Raw genomic sequence first — 19,110 nt, 5'->3', positions numbered from 1 at the left:
TTGGCCAGCGCGGGGGTGTGGGGGGGGCGCTCCCCTGGGTCCTAGAGGCTGTTCGCATGCTGCCCTGGGGAGCCAGGAGCCGCGAGTCTGTCTGCGTCTGGGCCCGCGAGGCCTGACTCGGGGCGAGTGGCGGCGTCGCCGCGGGTTCGAGTCCCCGGCTCGGAAGTCGCGGCCCCGGGACTCCAGAGCCCTATTCCTTTTGCTGGGCTGCGGCATTCGTGGTCAGCCTCCGTCGAGCCTGTCTTTAGGCTCCACTTCCCCTCTCAGGGTGTGTGTCTTTGCGGGGGGTAGGGCTGAGGTGCAGGACTGGAGCTGTGGCAACCGGCATCAGAATTCTGGGCGGCCCCTCAAGGAGCTCCAAGAATGACCGCTGATGCCACCTGGTCTCCAGCGACTGAAGACCGCAGGCCGGAGGGGAGAAGGCACCTGCCTGGGGTGGCAGGCAGGGTGATGCTGGAGCTTGAGCCCCAGGCAGAGTCCTGCACTTTCGTCCCTCAGCAGCAAAGTGACCTTGAGTCTGCGGGGTACCAGGCCTTCTGTTCCTGGCCCAGACTCCAGAGCCAATGGCTTCATGCTCAGGAGCCCACCTGCGTCTTGCAGGACAGGGTTGTATAGCCACCTGTATGCCACTGGCCTGCTCTGTCCAGCTTTCTGCCTGTAGGTTTACTCATCCTTAAAGTGGGGACAGCGACTGCGACCTCAGGGTATTGTCAGGGCTGAGTGGCTCACCCAGGGAACGTCACTGCGCTGGGTCTGCCTGGAGGCTGGAGACTGGGCACTCGCCATGAAATTTGCCACACAGCTCTGTGAATGCTCCCCACGCAATGTGCCACACATGGCACACAAATTTCTCTCTGTTAGCGAGGAGAAGCTGGGGTCAACATTGATGGGTTAGGGCCCTGCTGGCCCGCTGTTCTAGTAGGAGGGCCCTGGCAGGTGGAGGGACGGGATCCACAAGCTGGTGGCTAATAGTTACACTGATGTCAGATGAGGAAGATAAAGGGGGATGGGAGGATGGAGGGCTGTCATCCGCTTGTTGACCCTCAGCTCCAAAACCATGCTATCTGCTGCTGGATAATGGGGCTGGGCTCTGGGGTGGTCTCTCTTCTGCCGGCTGGCACCATGTTAAGCTTTGAGGTTGCTGCAGAGATAGCAGGGGGCGGGGGGCAGAACATGGTCTTCCTGGTTCTGTGCGGGGTGGTGTCCTGGATGAGCTGCCCTATGGTCGTGCAGAGGGCTGATGGTTCAGTGGCGGGTGTGGGGCCAGGGACATGGAGGTGTCAGTGAGGAGGGGGTCTGCGTGGCTCCTGGTGCACATTCTGTTCCCGAAGTCCTCGGCAGAGGCTCAGCACACAGGGCTGGTTTGGATCCTGCCCTTCAGACTCCCCATCCCTGGACACTCAAGAGTCACCCACCCGGGGAAGGTGGAGGCCTGGCTGAACCCAAACCCTGCCAGCTGCACACGTCATCCTTCCTTACACTTTATTCTCCCCATGCCCTGGGATCCCTTCTCTGCAGAGGCGCTGCACTGCTGCCTGCCGGCCTTCTTAGCCCTCACCAGGCAGCACACTTGTGGGACCCCTCAAGGGGGCGCCCGAGACCACTGCTTGGAGCTCGACACCCCATCTGGAATGGGTAGCGAGGCATGCAGTCCCTGGGTCCAGGGTAGTAGTCTGGGTAGAGTCTGGGTTGGTGGGAGGAGGGGCACTGCCCAGGAGGGCCTGCCCGTGCAAAGCAGGGCTGGGGGCAGGGCTTGGCTGGAGCTTGAGCCATGCCGGTCTCCCAGGACCCTGCTCCCCACAGGGGAGCAGATGCTGGGGTGAGAGTGGTGGTTAAGATCATTTCCGAGATGGAGGGGTTCAAAGGCCAGTCATCTTGGCCTTCACACCCCCATGGATGTGGCAGGACCCAGTCCACTACCCCACTCCTGGGGCCGTCTGCTTGGCTGGTGGTGGGGGCTGTCCTGGCTGCGGGCAATCAATCGGGTGGGGTGCATGACTGGGCAGGCTGGGATGCCCCGGTCTTTTCCCAGGTGCTGGTGCTGGGTGAGTGGCTCCTGGCTCCCTGGTTCCTCCTTCCTCAGGTCAGCTTCTTGGAGGCTGGGGGAAGTGGACCAATGTTAAGCTGGGAGGCAAGGTAGTAACCTTGTGTGTCCTCTCTTGCGGGGACACTGGGCTTTTGCCCAGGGACTTGTGGGTAGTTTCTGGGAACACAGGAGCCCACACTGGCAGTCGACCTGCTCCTGATGGCAGCGGATGCTGGACAGGGCGACCTGATTGGAGGGAAGCCTTGGGAATTTGGTAGAAAGTGTGTGACCCTGGAATCTGCCTGGCCCTGGGGCCTCCCCTGCTGCCTTGCAGAGGGTCTGGGGCATCTGGATAAGCTGAGCTCACTGGGAAATGTTCTCAGAACACCTGGGATGTTGGCAGGTGCTTCCATGGGCCTGCCTCTGGGGTCACAGAGAAGGGACATATGGTTCCTGGCACCCTTGCAGGTGAAACCTACACGATGCTGAGCTTCAGGTGTGCCTCTGATGCGGAACCAGCTCTGGTTCTGGGTCAGATGGATCAGGTTGGCATCCTGACCCCGCGTACCACCTCTGTGACCCTGGGAAAGTTACCCCACCCTGAGCCCCCACTTTGCCATCTATGAGACAGTGACGGCTGATCCCCGGGCAGGCCCACGAGGCCCAAAGGCAGTAACGACTGGACGCTTCTTGAGCCTCTCTCTGTATGGGCACACAACACAAGGATGCTATTCTCACTTATCACCTGTGAGGTGCTGAGGGTATGGGTGCCATGGTCTGTGTGGGTGGGCAAGGGGGTGGCTTGACTCCATGTGGACAGTGGGGGCAGATGCAGTGCACCCCTGTGGACCGTGCCTGCCAGGATGGCTTCCGAAAATGCCCAGCTGGCTGTGCTGTGAGGTCACACCAGCATGCTGGCCTCCTCCAGCGCTTGCCTGACAAACGGAGGCTGCAGTCACCTTCCCGGCAACAATGGTGCCTTGTGGCAGCTATGGCCCAGCCTGCAACACGGACCTGCCTGGACAAACACCAGGCGGTGTGCAGTATCAGCTCAGGTGTTCAAAGGCTCTCGCGGGCGCCTGGAGACCTGGCCCAAGCTGCCACTGTGGCCGGAGCAGGAAGTGGGAGCCGTCCTTATACCCTCAACCTGGGTGGAGGGGGAGCCCACAGGCACCACCCTTGGCAAACGGGAGAGCAGCCCCCAGCCCCCCATCAAGAACAAACACACCCACGCCCAGGAGGCAGCACCCTCTGCTGGGTCTCCTCCTCAGAAGTGGACAAGGTGGTCCAGGCGAGCTTGCCCCCTCCCAGGTGGGGCTGTGAGAGAGGAGGGGTCTAGGACCACCAGGCCTGGGACTGCTTGTGGCCCAGGATGCCCCGTGTCCCCTGAAGATGACACGACTATCCTTGCCTGTGTCCCACTACTGTCTCATATCAGCCATGGTATTGCCCCCTTTCCAGAGGGAGACAGGCTTGGGGTGAAGGGACCAGCCCAGCGAGGAGTAAGTGGACTCGGTGTCTGCCCAGGCCTGACCCGGGTCCTCTTACAAGACTGCTCTGGGAGCAGCGCCAAGTAGTCAGAAGGGCTGGGGGCATTGGTGCTACAACTGCCCCGCCTCCACCTGGGGGCCTACCTTTGCTCCAGGGGTCGGAGGCCCGCTTCCTCTTCTGCAGGCCCCGTCCACACTCCTTGTTGCAAATGCACCCGGGTCCCTCCCCTGGCGAGCTCTGTGTGGCCTCCGCCCTGGTGCTTAGGCCCATCTGAGGGGTGGGGGTGTGGTCATGGTGAGGATCCCCCAAGCCTGGGGCAGCCAGGGTGCCACCACCCCACCCCAGTGTACGGCTGTACTGACCTCATTGTCCGAGGTGTCTGGCTCGTCCAGCTCATCCGACGCCGGCTGTTGTCCTTGGGCTTTGCTGAGCTCTGCAGGACGCAGGGTGTGGGTCAGGCCAGGATGGTGGCCTGGGCATCTAGTAGAAGCCTAGGCCCCTAACCTACCAGGCTGGGATCAGTGGCAACACCTCTGAAGCTGGGGAAACTGAGGCACCGAGAGCCCGAGTAACCTGCCCTGGGGTGGAGTCCAAGCCCAAAGTCTCCCGCACTTCTGCAATGACCCCACCCACTGGGGTGCCCCTGGCTTGGTTGCTGGGTGACAGGGAACTCATCACCTGCCCTGAAGCCCCAGTTGCTAGGATGCCCTCCATTCACTTCCTGTGGTCAGAAACGTGCCTTCCCTGGGCCCCTCGCTCCACTCTGGGTCTGGAGGTGGGGAACCAAATCTGAGACCAGAGTTTGTTGGGTCAGGCCCTCCCCGCTCACGGTGGTTCCATTTCCACTGTGGAACACTTCCTGTGTTCACATCCTCACCTGCGTGGCCATCTCCACCAGGCCTTGGTGGGTAGGGGGGCAGTTTAGGCCTCCCTCTGTCCTCCTCTCCTGGCCCACTTGGAGAGGGCAGGCTGAGGTGGAGCCCTGGGGCAGAGTAGGGGGCGTCCTGGCAAGAAGGAAGAGACTTGAGCTCATGTAAGGCAACTTCCCTCCCCCTCCCCCACCCGGCCTCGGGCACAGCCTGCGGGGGCCCTGGACAGGGCGGGGCTGGAGGGTCAGCTGACTCCCCGTGGCTTGTGACCTGGGCAGCAGGCTTTCCCTCGGGAACTGGCTGGTGGAGCAGAGAGGGCAGCCCGGGGCTCAAGTGCTCTGGGTGGGATACCCGGAGCCCAGGAATGGGGCTTGGTCGCTCACCGGGGAAGGTGGATGCTCTTTTGCCTCTGGCTCTCTGGCTTCCTGGGTGCCATTGCTGAGTCTCTGGGCTCCACACTGGGCAGGTGGTCCCACTCCCTGGGGTGGCCCAGGGCTGGGCGTGGGAGCCCGTGGGGGGCTGAGTGACCCTGACTGGTTGGCAGGCTTGGGGGCGCTGGCCCGGCACCGGCCCCGCTCTGAGAGGTCCAGGGGCTTGTCTGGGACATAGTCCTGTGTGGTCGTGCCCTTCTTCCCCTGGGGGCTGCCCGGGCCTGCAGGCTGTGGGTGCCTCCCTCTGGGCAGGGCTGCCCTGGCCGCCTCACCCTCAGGACCCTCGGAGTCTGAGTCTGCTGGTGGGGAGGGTGGCATTCCTTTAGGCCCCTGAGGGCCCCTCAGCCGGGCACTGCCCACCCTGCCCTGTGCCTGCAGCTGCTGGGCCAGGAGCATGTGCAGTGCGCCTTCCAGCCGTGGGTTCCGCATGCCCGCCAGGGCGCCCGGCAGACCCAGCAGGCCTGAGGGCTCCTCCCAGACCTCCGCCTCCCCAGCCTTGAGGCCCTGGGACTGAGGGCCGCTGGGGACTGTGGTGGGGGCCGGGGGGCTGCCAAGGTGCAGAGTTAGGTGGCGGTTCAGGAGGCAGAGGCGGTCGGCCTGGAGGGAGTGCTTCAGGGACTCGCAGGTCTTGGCAGAGGTCCGAGAGGCCTGCAGGAAGCTGTGGGCAAGTAGAAGCCTGGTGACTGTGGGGCATGGTCAGCCCCACTTCACAGGGAGGACTGGGGGCCCTAGGGGTGAGGTGGGTGCCCACGTGACATGGTGGGCAGTGGGGAGGGGAGTGCCCAGGCCCCTGGGGATTGGGTGCCTGGTTTCAGAGTTGACATGGGGCCTGGGGGTCAGAGGAGGCACCCGGCCACTAAAGCCTCTCCCCCTTCTGGGCGTCAGCTGCCTGCCCAGTCCCCTGGAGCACCCTGCCCACCTGGGTACCCACCACAACCGCACCCCCACTCTCCTCAGACCATGATGAGAGGGGTGCCCAGTCCCCATCTCCTCTGTCCACGAATCCCCACCCCACCCTGGCAGTTCAGATGTCCACGTGGGAACCATGCTGCAGGCAGGGGGAAGCCAAGCCAGGGAGAGCAGGTCTCCTGAAGGGACAAAGCGAGGGACTTCCTGCTGCTGGCCCCTGCCTTAAAGTTGGGACCAGAGGAGGAGACTGGCTGCCCAGCTGAGGCAGCTCCTGGTGGTGGCAGAGGGCAGGTGCTCACCTGTCCAGAGGGAGGCTGTGCTCGCCAGGTGGGCTGGGTGGGCTATTCCTGGTGGGTGGCAGTGGGGGCGTCCCATTGGTGGAGCCCTGGTCGGCGGAGCAGGCCCGGGACCCCGGCCGCACCACGGCGATGGTCCCATGCAGCTGGTTGGAGATGCGCTGGGGGTTCTGCACGGGGTGGGCGGGTCAGCCTGGGTGGGCTCGGCTGCTACCCTCTGCCCTTTTCTCTGTGCGACTTTGGGCAGGCCACCCACCCACTCTGAGCCTCGCTTCCACCCTCGTCACGTGGAGCTCAGGACTCCCTGCTTGGCACGAGGATGGGCACGTGCCATGTGCATGGCACACAGCGAGGCTGACAGTTCTGGCCTCCTCCTTGGGCTGCCCGGGAAGAGGGAGGAGTGGGCTCAGGGGTTCGGGGTCCCTCACCATCACCATGTCCGGGGTCCGTGCCTCAGGCAGATTGGGACTTGGGGAGATTTTGGCCATTGGAGATGTCCCGTACACCCCCGGCCTTTCTGTGGGAGAAGGGACAGAGGGCAGGATGGTTGGGAGGGGCTGAGAGGGGTCAGCTCAGCCCCCAGCCCGAGGGCTCCCTGGTCTCAGGCTGCTCAGCCTCCCTTGCCCCCACACCCCCCTCTCCTGTGGACCTGCACCTGCGTGGTCATCCTCTGTCTCCTCGTGGCCTCCCAGTGGTTTCTCAGTGACGGCCTTCCGGACGCCCAGGGAGGGGAGCAGCAGGGGTGATGGGGGCTCCGAGGCGCCCTCCCTGAGCTGGGGCTTGGGCCTGTCCCCAGTGGGAGGCAAAGATGAGGCAGGTGAGGGGGCAGCATCCCAGAGATGATCAGAAAGGCCAGGGTGCCCTCCTGGGGGCCAAGCCGCCTGTGCGGGAGACCCAGGTGACCAGGAAAGACATCATCGTGGGCTCAAACCCATGTCTGGGGGTGGCCCAAGCGCCAGAGCTGCCATGGGTGCTGTGGCCCAGCTCTGTTTTTGGGGTGTCTTGTGCCTGCAGACCAGGGGAGGTTGCTATCTGTCCCAGGGTGCTGGCCTGTGAGACCCCTCCCCCTGCACCAGTGCCTGGGGCTCCCCCCACTCACCCTGGGCCCTGAAGCCGCTTCACTTCTTCCTTCAAGGCATCATTTTCCTCCTGCAGCCGAGTCAGCTCAGTGGCTGCAGAAGGCACTGATTAGGAAGGACTTGGGGCGGGGAAGGGTGGGTGGGGACCTCACGACCCTGGGAGTCCCCCTGTCCTGGCCCAACTGGGACTCCAGCACTTGGCTCGGGGCCTGGCATACAGCAGGTGCCCCATAGATGCTTGCTGCCTGAGTGGGTGGGTGGATGTTGAGTGAGCAGAACCAGCCTGGAGGCCATGAAAAGGGATGGCACTCCCCGGTTCCCAGGGACCCCCCCAGCCAAAGGAAAGGGGCTTGTGCTCATCAGCAGGCCACATGGAACCCAGCTCTCTGCGGGACCCTCCTCATCCTTAGAAGGAGGGAGCTGAGGCCCTGAGAGGACAGGGATGCCCCGGCCTGGTGACTGCGCAGCAGGTGGCCTGTGGGGGTCAGCGGGGGGCTTTGCACCATCTGTCTGTGAGTTGCGGTGCGGATGTCCCTCCTGACAGTGCAGCCCTGGATCACCTCCTCCCCTTTCCCCGAGACCCCTCGTTGGGCTGAGCAGGTGGGGGGTCGCCGCCCCCCATAGGAGAATGGGGTGCAGGACGCGGAGCAGGGGGTGCTCACTGAGGAGGAAGACGTGCTGCAGGTTCTGGAGGAGGGAGCTCTCGAACTCTTGCTGCTTCTTCCTGGCCAGCTCCTGGGTGACCATGCAGCGGTCACACAGCCCAGCCCGCAGCCTGTGGGGCGAGGAGGGATGGCAAGGGGCCGCTCTGAGAGGGAGGGGCTGGGATACCCCACCCCCCGCCCCACTCCCAGGACCTGCCCTACCTTTCCCCACTGCGTTGCCCACCCCGTGGGCTCAGCACACCACATGCTATTGAGTTTGGGAAGGAACCTTGAAAAATGCAGTTTACTTCAGGCTCTGAGAAGTCCTGCAGTGGCGGAGTTGACTCCAGAGCATCCCAGACTCATTCTCCACAGAACGCTCTGGTCTTCCCTCTGCTCCTGCCCCCATCATGAGTGGGGTGTGAGGTGACCCCACCTGTTCTCCAGCACCCGCAGGTTCTCCTTCAGCACCTTCTGCTGCTCCCTGAGCTGGTGGTTCTTGGCACAGAGCTCCTCCACCCTCTGGGCATCCCTGTGGGGGATGATCTGAAGTTGGGGGTCTGCTCTACCCAGAGAGCCCTCCACTACCCACTAGCCTCTCCCTGGCCACCAGCCTAGGACTTCCTTGAGACTTAGGGCCTTGCAAGGGCTATGCCAGCTCGCCCAAGCGTGAGCGTGTATGGCCACCTTGAGGACTCTCTCATCCCCGTGCCACCTGGCAGAGTTCTGTGAAGTGGGGACCTGGGGAGTCTGCCTGTGGGTCTCCAGGACTCATGAGGAGTCCCCCTGTTGACAGTTATCAGTCCCAGATGTGCCCTGCATGGATACTCCTTGCCCAACCCTTTGGAGGGTCCCTGTTCACTCTGTTGGGCTCGGACTTTCCAACCCGGCTCCTCCAGCTCCTCGAAGCATGACCTTGGACCAGCCTCCCCCTACCCGCTATGCTGAGCTTCAATTTCCCCTGTATCACTGCTGGTAGCAGTGTCAGGGCTCTGGGGCTGCAGGGGAAGAGGGGGAGATGAGCTCTGGGAGTCACTGCCCTTCCAGTCTCCTGGGCCAGGCCTGTCCTCACTCACCGGCACCTTTCTGAGTTCAGTTCCAGAAGCTTGTTCTGCAGGCCTGAGGAGTGAGGAAAGGGACAGAGGTCAGGCCCAGCCGGGCTGCCATCTCTACATGGAGCTGGGGTGTTTCCTGTCCCTGGTTGTCTGGCAGAGCCCTCTCCAGACACCCGCCACTTGCCTGGGTCCCTGCACGGACTCCCTGAGGTCACCCCCTTGAAGGGCTCCCAGTCTGCGTCTGCCGCCAGCTTCTGCTCAGTCTCCTGGCTGCCTGGGACCCCGGTCTGGGCCCAGCCTCTCCCCTCCCTTGTCTCTGGCTCTGGTGTCAGTTGAGGATGGGTCCCGGATGCTGGGAGTCAGCAGTTACCCAGCCAAGGCCCGGGAGGGATGCTTTTTGGGTGCTGCCAATGGGCCCCCAAGGGAGACCCCAGCAGAGCCCCTCCTCCCCTCCCTATCATGGTCTGGCTTGGGCCCTAGGCTAGCCCAAGCAGTCCCTGCCCCTCTGGGTCTCTGGGCCTTTGGTGTGGGGGGCAGGTGAGGACTCTCAGAAAAGTCAGGGGAGGGTCTGGCCCAGGCGCTGGGGGAGTGAATGGAGCAGGTGGCTGCAGTCCTGTTGCTGGTGGGGAAATTGGACAGACATGCATGCCAGGGCAGAGCTTAGCCTGGGGTTCTGGAAGCGGCAGAGGGATTTTAGCTCAGCACCCAGAAGGCTCCAGACAAGCCTCCAGAGCCTTGGGCTCCATTCCTACGAGGAAAGAAGGTGACCTCCCTTCTGGGGGACATGGAGGTCCCCACCTTGGGCAAGGGGCTGGTCTTGGCTATAGTGTCTTGGCTCTCTGCGGCCAGGCTGGTCTTTTCTTTCTGTTCTGATGTGAGCTGACCATTTGGGGACCACCCCTTCAGGGCTGCACTTGGGTGTTGATCTAAGGCTGGGTGCCTGGCCACTATGCAGTTCTGGGCTCTGGGTCAGGACTCCCTTTCTGGGCCTGGAAGGCGTGGTCCTGGTTTTGGCGAGAATTTGAGGCAACATGTGGGAGTCCCCTGGCTTGACCTTGGCCCTTAGACTGCTGTCTGGCTGAAAATTTGTCCTCCCCAAGGTACTCACCCATGACCTCATTCTCGTGGACTTCCTTCAGTCTGTTTAGTGATTCTGTGAAGCTCTCCATGGCTCCTGTGGCCCTGGCCCTGGGTCCTCTGTGCTCCAGGTGTGGGGACGGCCCCTTGGCCTCTACTGCCCCTCTGTTTCCAGCCTGTGGAGTAGGAAGCAGGAGTACAGTCACATTAGCTCAGGAGGGATCTGTGGGCTGCAGGGTGCAGGAGGCAGGTGTGGGAGTCCTGCCTTGTGACCACCCACTGGGTCATGTCCACACCTGAGGGGGGCATGTATGTCCCTCCTGTAGGGACTTCTCACTTCATCTCAACTCCCTAATCCAGTCTTCACAGCAAAGCAGATGGCCTGAGGGGACCAGCTCCCACTTGATGCTGGCTCCACAAGGGTGCATGTGACCTGTGATGAGGCCCCAGACTGGAGATGCCCATGCCGGCTGACAGCTGGCGGGTCAGTAAGCCAGGGTGTGTTCAGCCTGGAAAGCTCTCTCAGTAGGGTCCAGGTTCCTGCAGTGGCATGGATGGCCCCATGGGGCCAGTGGAGACTTCGGGGGTCGGCTGGCTATTTTCTCTGCCAGAACTGGTGACCGTGCCTTGGCAGAAGTCCACCTAGCTGCCCCTCATGGCCTGGGCCCATTTTCCTGCCTGTGTTTCACCTCCATGAAGCATTTGTTAAAACTTAAAAGATTGTGGGATTGAGAACCCAAGCTGGGAGCTAGATAACCTTGCCTATCATGTGACTGCTGTGAGCTCTGGCACCTCTGAGCAGCCCTTTCTTCCCTCTGGTAGTGGCCATGGGGCCTGTCTAATGGGCCTGGTGAGCATGCCTCGGGATCGTGCAGGGTCCAGCTTGGAGCTGGGGGTGAGGCTGGGGCTCAGCCCAGCGGCAGCTTCCTTACTGTGGTGCCAGGCACCACCCTCCTCCAGGCGGGAGCCCCTCGGTCCTGGTGGCACATCTCTGGTGGTGGGTACCACCGGCCACCATTACCCTGTGGCACCATCTGTCACCTAGTGGGGGTCAGACCCACAGCTCACAGCCAGGTCAGCAGAGATGCCACCAGCCCAGACCCATGCCATCACCTCCAAGCCGGGGGGAGGCAGCCCCTCTGGTCCCTCCTTGTTCTCAGCCTGAGGAGCCTGGGGGTCCGCTGGACCTCGAGAACGAGCGGCTGACTCCTGGTACACTGAGTCCTCTCCTCCCGGGGTCCTACACTGGGTGTTGGCAGCAGCTCGTGGCTTGCCCTCTGCACATGCCCAGAACATCACTCCCTCCTTCACAGAGCCTGCCTGGGCCCAGGCCACCAACCGCTGCTGCAGTGCTCCACCACCCCCAGGAGGGCCTCTGCACAAACCCTGGAAACCTCTGCCCAAAGACCCCTTCAGCCTTGCCCGAAGGAGGGTTGTGGTCTTGCATTTCAGAGACTGGAGTGTTTGCAGCAGTAGTCTCCAAACTGGAAATCCTCCAATGCCTGCTGGTGAGTGTCCAGCAGTGGCAAGAGAGATGACGACCCAGGGCCATTACGGTTTGGTTCTGAGACACTGCAGAGTAGGGGCCAGACTGGGGAAGCCAGCGCACTGCGGGATTCATGCACAGGGAGTGTAGAAGAGGCACAGCTGCTCTAGGCTCTCTGAAGCTGGGTGGTGGGCACCCTGGCACTGGGATCACTAACTGAGGGGAGCAGGCCCTGTGACCCCAAGAGAAGCCAGGGGCCGGGGCAAGCACTATCCTGGAGCTTTCCAAGGGGACTTGACAGCGAGGCTGGCTCTCAGCCTGGTCCTCGAACCCCAGGCCCAGCAAGAGGACAGAGAATGGCCCTGTGTCTCACAGTGGCCACCAGAGCCCGCAGGCAGAGATGTGCTGGAGGGATGTAGTGACAGGAAGGTGGGGCTCCCCAAACTTGTTTTAGACCTGCCTGGCCTCTGGGACACTCCCAAGAGATGGCCAGGGAAGGGGGGATCCCTGCTTACTGGCTGTGTGTTGGGTGGGTGAGGGCTCTGAGAATGAGCTTGGCGGAGTTCCCCTCCTTGAGGCTGGGAGCCAGTGGCATATCCTGGCAGGTTAGGGAATAAGATGCTGAATTGCAGAGGCTGGGGGAGCCAGGGCTATAGTAGGAATACAAGGTAATCCGGCCCCACTTCCTGAGCCCATCTAACCCTGACCACGCTGCAAGGAGCCCACTTTCCAGATGGGGAAACTGACGCCCAAAGACATCGAATCATGCTCCTTGGCTGCCCAGTGGGAAGCAGGATTTGGGGCTTGACTTCTTCCTGGGGCTGAGGATGTGTCCTTGCCCGCTGTGGACCAGGGATGTGCTCCAGGTGGCCCTGCTCTGCTGGCTCTCCCATCTTCATCTTGTGGTGGGAGACGGGACTGTGACAGGAGCTCTCCTCGGCTTGGGCTCCCTGCAGGGTGAGGTGGGCCAGCTGGGGAGGGCCAAGCCACTGTGCCTGAAATTCCACCCAGACCCGCCTGACAGGCCGTTCTTCCCCATCAGCGTCTGCCATGGGCCGTGGGCTGGGCCAACGCCCGTGAAGGAGCCGTCCCTGGGAGCCTGCGGTGCCCCAGGCCCTGGAGAGGCTCTGCGGATAGGCGCAGGTCTGAGTGAGAGGCCAACATTGTTCCTAATGACAGCGCTGTGGTGTGGAGCAGGGCAGGTAAAGGCCCAGACACCCTCCTCTGTCCCGGTACCCCAGGCTCTTCTCTATTCCAAACCGCCCAAAGGCCCCACCTGGCTGCCCCTCTGGGGTCTCTGATGGGCAGAGGGCAGCATGGACACAGACACGGGGTCAGGCAGGGGCAGCGCAGCTGGAGGGTGTGTTCTGCTGGGAGCCCCACATCTCCCAGGGATGACCAGGGCTGTCCAGCCCCTGGTGACAGTGCCATGGGGGTGGTGTGGCTCCCCTGGACCGGCAGGTGACAGAGGGTGTTTGGCCAAGGAGAAGAGGACAGTCAGTCTCCTGGGGCAGTCCCAGCTCCCACTCTCAGAGTGCAGGGGGGGAGGGGTAGGTCCAAGGAAGCAGCGGTAGGATGAGGAGGTGGGTCCGCAGCTGACAGGGGTTTGGTGGTTGCGGGCAGGAAGAACCTCGGCTGTAAAAGCGCATGTGGGGGCTTCCCTGGTAGCTCAGTGCGTAAGAATCTGCCTGCCAGTGCAGGAGACACGAGTTTGAGCCCTGGTCCGGGAAGATCTCACATGCCGTGGCGCAACTAAGCCCATGTGCCACAACTACTGAGTCTGTGCTCTAGAGTCTGGGAGCTACAACTACTGAAGCCCACCTGCCTACAGCGTGTGCTCCTCAACAAGAGAAGCCACCGCAATGAAAAGCTTGCACATCACAACTAGAGAGTAGCCCCATTTGCCAAAACTAGAGAAAAACCTGTGCAGCAACAAAGACCCAGCGCAGACAAAAACAAGTAAATGAACATAAATAAGGTTATTTTTAAAAGGTGCATGTGGTCTCTGCCAGAGGGCGGTGGGCCAGCCCTCCCTGGTGGCCTCCGTGGTATTTGCCAGGTGTGCTGAGAGCCACTGAGGGGAGAGGGGCTCAGGGGCTCAGGGAACTCAAGGCAGGAGGGCTCCCCCAAGGCCTGGGGTGGGGGCTACAGTGCTGTCAGGAGGAGTGAGCAGGTTATGGGGTGGGGTCTTGGCTGCTGCCTCTGGGCCTGGGGGCCCTGGGCAATAGAGAGGGTGGCCCGAGTTGCCCACTGCGGCGGGGGGCGGTGGGCGCTGGGAGCAGAGGCCTGAAGGCTGCTCCTCAAGGGCCCAGGGTCACGCCTACTCCTGCTCTGGACACCCAGGCTGGAAGGTCTCTGCTGGGTGGAGCCCCAGAAGCTGCAGGTGGCAGGGCAGGGCAGGGGTCAGGCACACTGCTGACCCCATGCACCTGCCACTCACCTGGGCAAGGTCAGCCTGCGCAGTGCACCCTGGCCTGCCTGGAGCCTCTGTGGACAGGACTAGTGCGTTCCCAGAGCCTGAGTCCCTCATCTGGGGTAACCGCGCCGCCAGCTCAGGTTGTTGTGGGTGTGTCCCACCAAATACATGTGTCTGGACGATGCTGTCCGGGTGAAGTGTGTACCCAGCCCAGGGCCTGGCATGCACTCAGCTAACTGCAGATGGAGACCCTGCATTCACCGCATGCAGCTGCCCGCCAGCCCCTCCCCTGCAGGTGGCCCTAGGGGTCCAACAGGGCTCCTTATAGGAGCCCAAGTTCAAGTGCCACCAAGGCCCTCTACAGGAGGACAAGAACGCCCCTGAGTTCAGAGCAGAGTCTCAGATGCCAGCACTGATGACACACATTCATGCCCCGCATGGACACTCAGGGTCCACTGGGTCTTCGTGGCCGTGGCTCAGGGAAATGCCCCTGCCACCATGTACAGAGAAGGCCACCAGAGCCCCCGCTGTGGCCCCAGGCCAGGTGCTGCCCGCTGAGCCACAAAGCCTCGGTGGTGAGGTTCTTGCCTGGCTCCTGGGCCGGCCGGCAGGGCCCTGATCACTTTCTCTCGTTGGGGCCTCTTCTCCAGCAGGCCCTGGGGTCCAGGAGCCCCAGGCCCCCAGCTCTGCCATTGATCCATCCACCCACCTGTGAGTAACACAATGACAATGGTGCAGCAGTAACCACAGTGGTGGCCTTTGTTCCCCGAGCAGCCGCTCAGCCGAGTACCGGGCCAGGGCTCTATGCGCTGTGTGGTGTCTACAGCAGGCCCCCTACCACGTCCCAGGGTGATCCACGGATGCTCCGCCTGCCCTTCACCAAGGACCTCACGAGGCTGCGCACACCGTCCAAGCCCTTTCCATGTCCTCCACACAGGTCTTTATGGAGCACCTGCTGTGTGCCCCGGCTCAGCCCACAGGTGATTGGAGCTCACCTTGCCTTCTGGCGCTCACTGTCCCATTCTACAGATTCAGGGACTGAGGTGCAAAGCAGGTCAGAGGCTCTGGTGGTGGCTCCCTGCGCCCCACGTGGTGAGGGAGAAGCCCCTTCTTCGGCCACCTTAGCTGAGTCTCTCTCCCACTGTGTCTCAGTGTCCCGGGCCGTGAAACGACAGCGGTGCCCTGGCCCAGCTCCTGGAGACTGAGGAGTCTGCACCACCTTGGGCGGCCGGGTCTCCTCCATGTGGCAGGTATCCAGTGCCCATTGACTGCAGGTGGTCAGGGGCCAGCCTGCCAGCCTCCACATCCAGGCGTCTGGCAGGAACGTCTCATGTAGTCAGTCCCTGGGCTCCTGTTGCCTGTGGCGTGGCCATGACAGCCCTTACTTTGCAGATGAAGGATCTATGGCTCTGAAAGATGGCACTACTCCACAGTCACCAGCTCGCAAGGGACATGGCCAGTGCAGCCTCCTGCAACCTCCTGGGCCAGCTCAGATGGCAGGTCCTGAGAGGTGCCACTGCCTGGATGGTTTCTAGCATCACCAGACACCTAGACCCATGACACATGTGCATATGTATGTGATGCCCACACGTGCAGACACAACAGTATCCTAACAACATCCCAACAACTAGTGCACAACAGAGAAACGTGTGCACATGTGTGCACTCCCCTCACCGTGCACGTGGCACTCTGAAGGATGGGGGAAAGCTGCTTGCACGTGTGTGCACATACTTGAGTATCGCATGTGCGTGTGCACACATGCACAGAGGCACAAGGCAGGTGTGCGCTCGCTCAGCATGGCCAAGGTGTCGCTGGTGGCTCGGGTAACAGCGGGCCCTGCAACCTGATTCCTCAAGGATGGGCCGGCCCAGGGCCACTGCGACTTCTCAGCCGCCTCCCTGAGGCCTGGCAGGGGAGGCTGAGCAGGACCGAGGCCTGGGGGCCTTTTGTCACTGCTTCCCAGGGGACACCGAACTGAGGGCAGCTGATGTCCTACAGTGCCCAGCAGGGAGCCGTGGCCGGCTGCACCGCACGCACTCCACCCCTCATTCCCTGGCTGCAGCCTGTCTGAGGATCCGGGTGGTGAGGCCGGACCAGGATGAAGTGCCAGGCCCCCGGCCTGTTCCCAGTGTCCCCAGAAGACCCAGGGACTTCCCAGCACAGCAGTACCAACCCCAGCCTTCCCAGCCTTGGCTCCCCCAGCCTGTCTGCCCAGGAAGCTCGCTGCAGCCTGTGTTCCCACTCAGTCCCCTGGACTGTGTGCCCCAGAGCAAGGGCTGCGGCCACCACCCCACCCTGGCCCCTCCTCCAGCCCCCACGAGCAGGGGCTGGGTCTCCACCTGGTAGCTAGCACCCCACAGTGACCCCAGATCTTGTGCACCCTCCCCTGCCCCCAACTACTGAAGCCGCTGGGGCCCTGGGGCCCCCAGGTACTCACATGGCCCCGTGTCCGCATCGACCTCCGGGGACCTCTGCTCTGCTCCGGGAAGCTCCCGCCTGAGAGATGGAAACCAGCACTATGAACTTGCTTGGGAACAAGACATAATTTTGGCCAAACCTGCTTGACAGGTTTTCGATTCCCCGGGCCAGGAGCAGAGAGGAGGCAGAGCCGGCCCAAAGCCGCCCAACGGGTTCTGCCATCGCAAAGAAAGTGGCAGAACGGGTCGGGTCTGACCCTCACAGAGAGAGGATTGTTTCTCCATGATCTCTGCATGGCCTGGGCCTCTGGCTGGAGCCGGGCAGTTAGCAAGGAGAATCCAGAGCCTGGAAGTGGCCGTGAGGGGCAGGGCAGGGGCAGGTTGTGGGGGAGCTGGGGGAGGAAGGAACATTGTTACCTCGGGGTGGAGGACAGCAGCGAGCCTCTCCCCTGGCTCTCATGGGCTGAGCTGTCCTGCCTCAGTTTCCTTGTCTGTAAATTGGGGATCATGACCACGGGCCTGCCTCTCTTGGAGCTCTGGAGATGGAATTGTTAGGTAGTTAGAATAGGGAAAAAGAGTCCAAAATGGCCGTGGCTAAAAGACCTGGAAGGGAAAGCCCGCGAAAATAGAACAAAGAAAGGTCCGAGGACCGGAGTGAGAACCTCAGGTAAAACAAACAACGCTCCTGCCTAAGCCCAATTTACATAAGACAGGCCCAGGGACAGAGAAACATATAAAAAGAGGAGCCAAAGCCCTCTTCTCTCTTTCTTTTTGCTCCCTCCCTCTCCCCTGCGCGACGGGGTAATATTCTCTTCGCGTCTTGCGTCTTTGGATCGACGTGCCCTCACGCCTCAAAGATGGATTTTCCTGCTATTATCTAAATAAATAGAGCTGTAACACTGAGCTGTAACACTGATTTATTTAAGAGCTATAACACGGTCTGTTTGAGACCGGAGAACTATAACACGGTCTGTCCTCCGAGAGCTGTGACCCGCCAGGGGGCTTTGATGTCCGTCACTCCAAATTTTTGTGGTGATGAGACAAAGAACCGAGGAGCATACACTCGCGTGACATCTATGGTGCGGTGACTCTGATAAAACCTGGCTGAAACAACCTCCACGCAGAAGAGGCCAAGCGCAGCAGGAGCCCAACTCAGCGAAGCTCCTGCGGTAGAAGCGGAACGTGAAGAAAACTCAGCGCAGGGGAAGGCCCGTCGTGCTGGAAACCGGGGCAGCGAAAACCAAACTCAGCCCACGCGGCTCAGCCTCAGACTCCAGCAGACCTCCAGTTGAGGTAGGAGGTCCTCGCTCCTATGGCTGGAAGGACATGCCTAACAATTACAATCTCTCGTTTTTCGTTTCCTTGAACCCCCCGCGAATAGGCAGACGGCAGTGGGCACCAGAGGGACTCTGGAGAGGCTATTCCTCAGTATGTCCCAAAGGCACTACTGCTGAGCCCCAGTAGCGGTTTCCCAAGCCGGTGGGGGTTCTCCTGTCCTTATTCTTTGTGCCAAAAATCAGGCCAATAAAAACTGAGCACCGGTCAGATATCTAGCAAATTTTCCAGTAGGCTATGAAGGGGATTCCTTGGCACATCTTTCTCACTGCTTTTTCCTCTTTTCCTTCAGCTCTTTCTCCTGGGACTCGAGCCCGACCAAAACCCAGGATATCCGGCTCAGGCTCTGAGGTCTTATTGCAAAAATTCAGTGAGAGACAAAGCGATAAGTGGGAGGTGGATTTGCTAAGATTCAGAGAGAAGCGCCCATTCTACAGGGTACCGGCCATGGAATGTGGCCTAACTGTTTTGCGAGCGGGGCGAATTCATATGCTAATGAGTGGGAGGATCATCCCAGCCATTGGCTTACAGATTGGGGATTAAAGTTTGCTCGATTGGACCCAATTGACTTTAATCGGTTTACGTTATGCTCTGGTGCTATGTCATTCTTCCAAAGGTTGTGCTCTGCCCCGCTTCCTTCCTGTTTCATGCTCCTTTCCTCAGCCCCATCCGGGCCCACAATGTTGCCTCTACAATTTACTAGGGGGATAACCAGAAAATAGCTGGCCTTGGGAGGGAAGAACTGTATAATATCCAACCCCTTAGTCCTACCTGGCATTGGTCACACTGGAGATCTTGGGGACGCCCAAACTCCAGTCCGGGGGTCCCAGGAGGTCATCACGCCTTGACCTGCCTAGGGATCTGGTCCTCAAAAGGTTGTCACGCCTCAGCCTTTCGGGGATCCGCTAGTTCCAAGGGTCCCAGGAGGTCGTCACACCTCGACCTGCCCAGGGGCTCAATTCTCGGGAGGCCATCACGCCTCGACCTGCCTGGAGATCCGATCTCTAGGAGGCTGTCACACCTCAGCCTGCCTGGAGATCTGCATCCTGACCCGGGGACGCCTGGCTCTCAGGTTGTGACAGTACTGGGTAGGATAAGCTTCAAAAAGCCTATTAGTTTTTTTCTTTTCCTTTTCCTCCCTAACATGACTGTTTTTCAGATGGGAAATAACCAATCCACTTCCCGGCAGATGCCCTTGAGATGCATCCTTGACAAATGGAAGCTGTTCGATCCTCTAACTCTGAGGAAGAGTCGTTTAAAATTCTTTTGTGCCACTGCGTGGCCACGGTATCCACTGGGGGACAAGGAACACTGGCCCGAGGATGGGACTTTAAATTACAATACCATCCTGCAATTAGAATTATTCTGCAAAAGACAAGGGAAATGGACAGAGATCCCCTATGTCCAAATTTTCTTCAGACTGAGAGATATGAAGGAACTCTGTCTTAAGTATGGGATTGTTGTACACCCTAAAAGGGAGCCCACTAAGCAAATGGTGTTAGGCACAGGCAACCAAGAGAAGGAACCCCCCCCCCCCCGAAGGCTCACCTCCCACAGCTCCCGAATTGCCTGGTGCTTC

General features: G+C 61.1%; 1 protein-coding gene across 2 annotated transcripts; it reads right to left on the bottom strand.

The window, feature by feature from the left end:
• Window positions 1–1,483: 1,483 nt before the first annotated feature.
• On the bottom strand, window positions 1,484–16,348 carry RBBP8NL (RBBP8 N-terminal like). Of its 2 annotated transcripts, none has more exons than XM_061125795.1 (14): window positions 16,217–16,348; window positions 9,909–10,053; window positions 8,822–8,864; window positions 8,182–8,277; window positions 7,764–7,876; window positions 7,122–7,194; window positions 6,672–6,808; window positions 6,451–6,539; window positions 6,026–6,192; window positions 4,770–5,475; window positions 4,395–4,521; window positions 3,880–3,950; window positions 3,661–3,787; window positions 1,484–2,099 (listed from the first exon to the last, which is right to left on the bottom strand). In XM_061125795.1, the coding sequence occupies exons 1-14, from the start codon at window positions 16,232–16,234 to the stop codon at window positions 2,080–2,082; spliced, it is 1,932 nt and encodes a 643-aa protein (XP_060981778.1). In that variant the 5' UTR covers window positions 16,235–16,348; the 3' UTR covers window positions 1,484–2,079. The 2 variants fall into 2 exon arrangements, with proteins under 2 accessions (XP_060981778.1, XP_060981779.1); XM_061125796.1 differs by having other exon boundaries at window positions 6,678–6,808.
• Window positions 16,349–19,110: the final 2,762 nt, after the last annotated feature.

The sequence above is a fragment of the Dama dama genome, chromosome 23, assembly GCF_033118175.1.
Source record: "Dama dama isolate Ldn47 chromosome 23, ASM3311817v1, whole genome shotgun sequence".
Classification (NCBI taxonomy): Eukaryota; Metazoa; Chordata; class Mammalia; order Artiodactyla; family Cervidae; genus Dama; species Dama dama.
The sequence above is the reverse complement of the archived record's forward strand: the minus strand, read 5'-3'. Positions and strand labels throughout refer to the sequence as shown.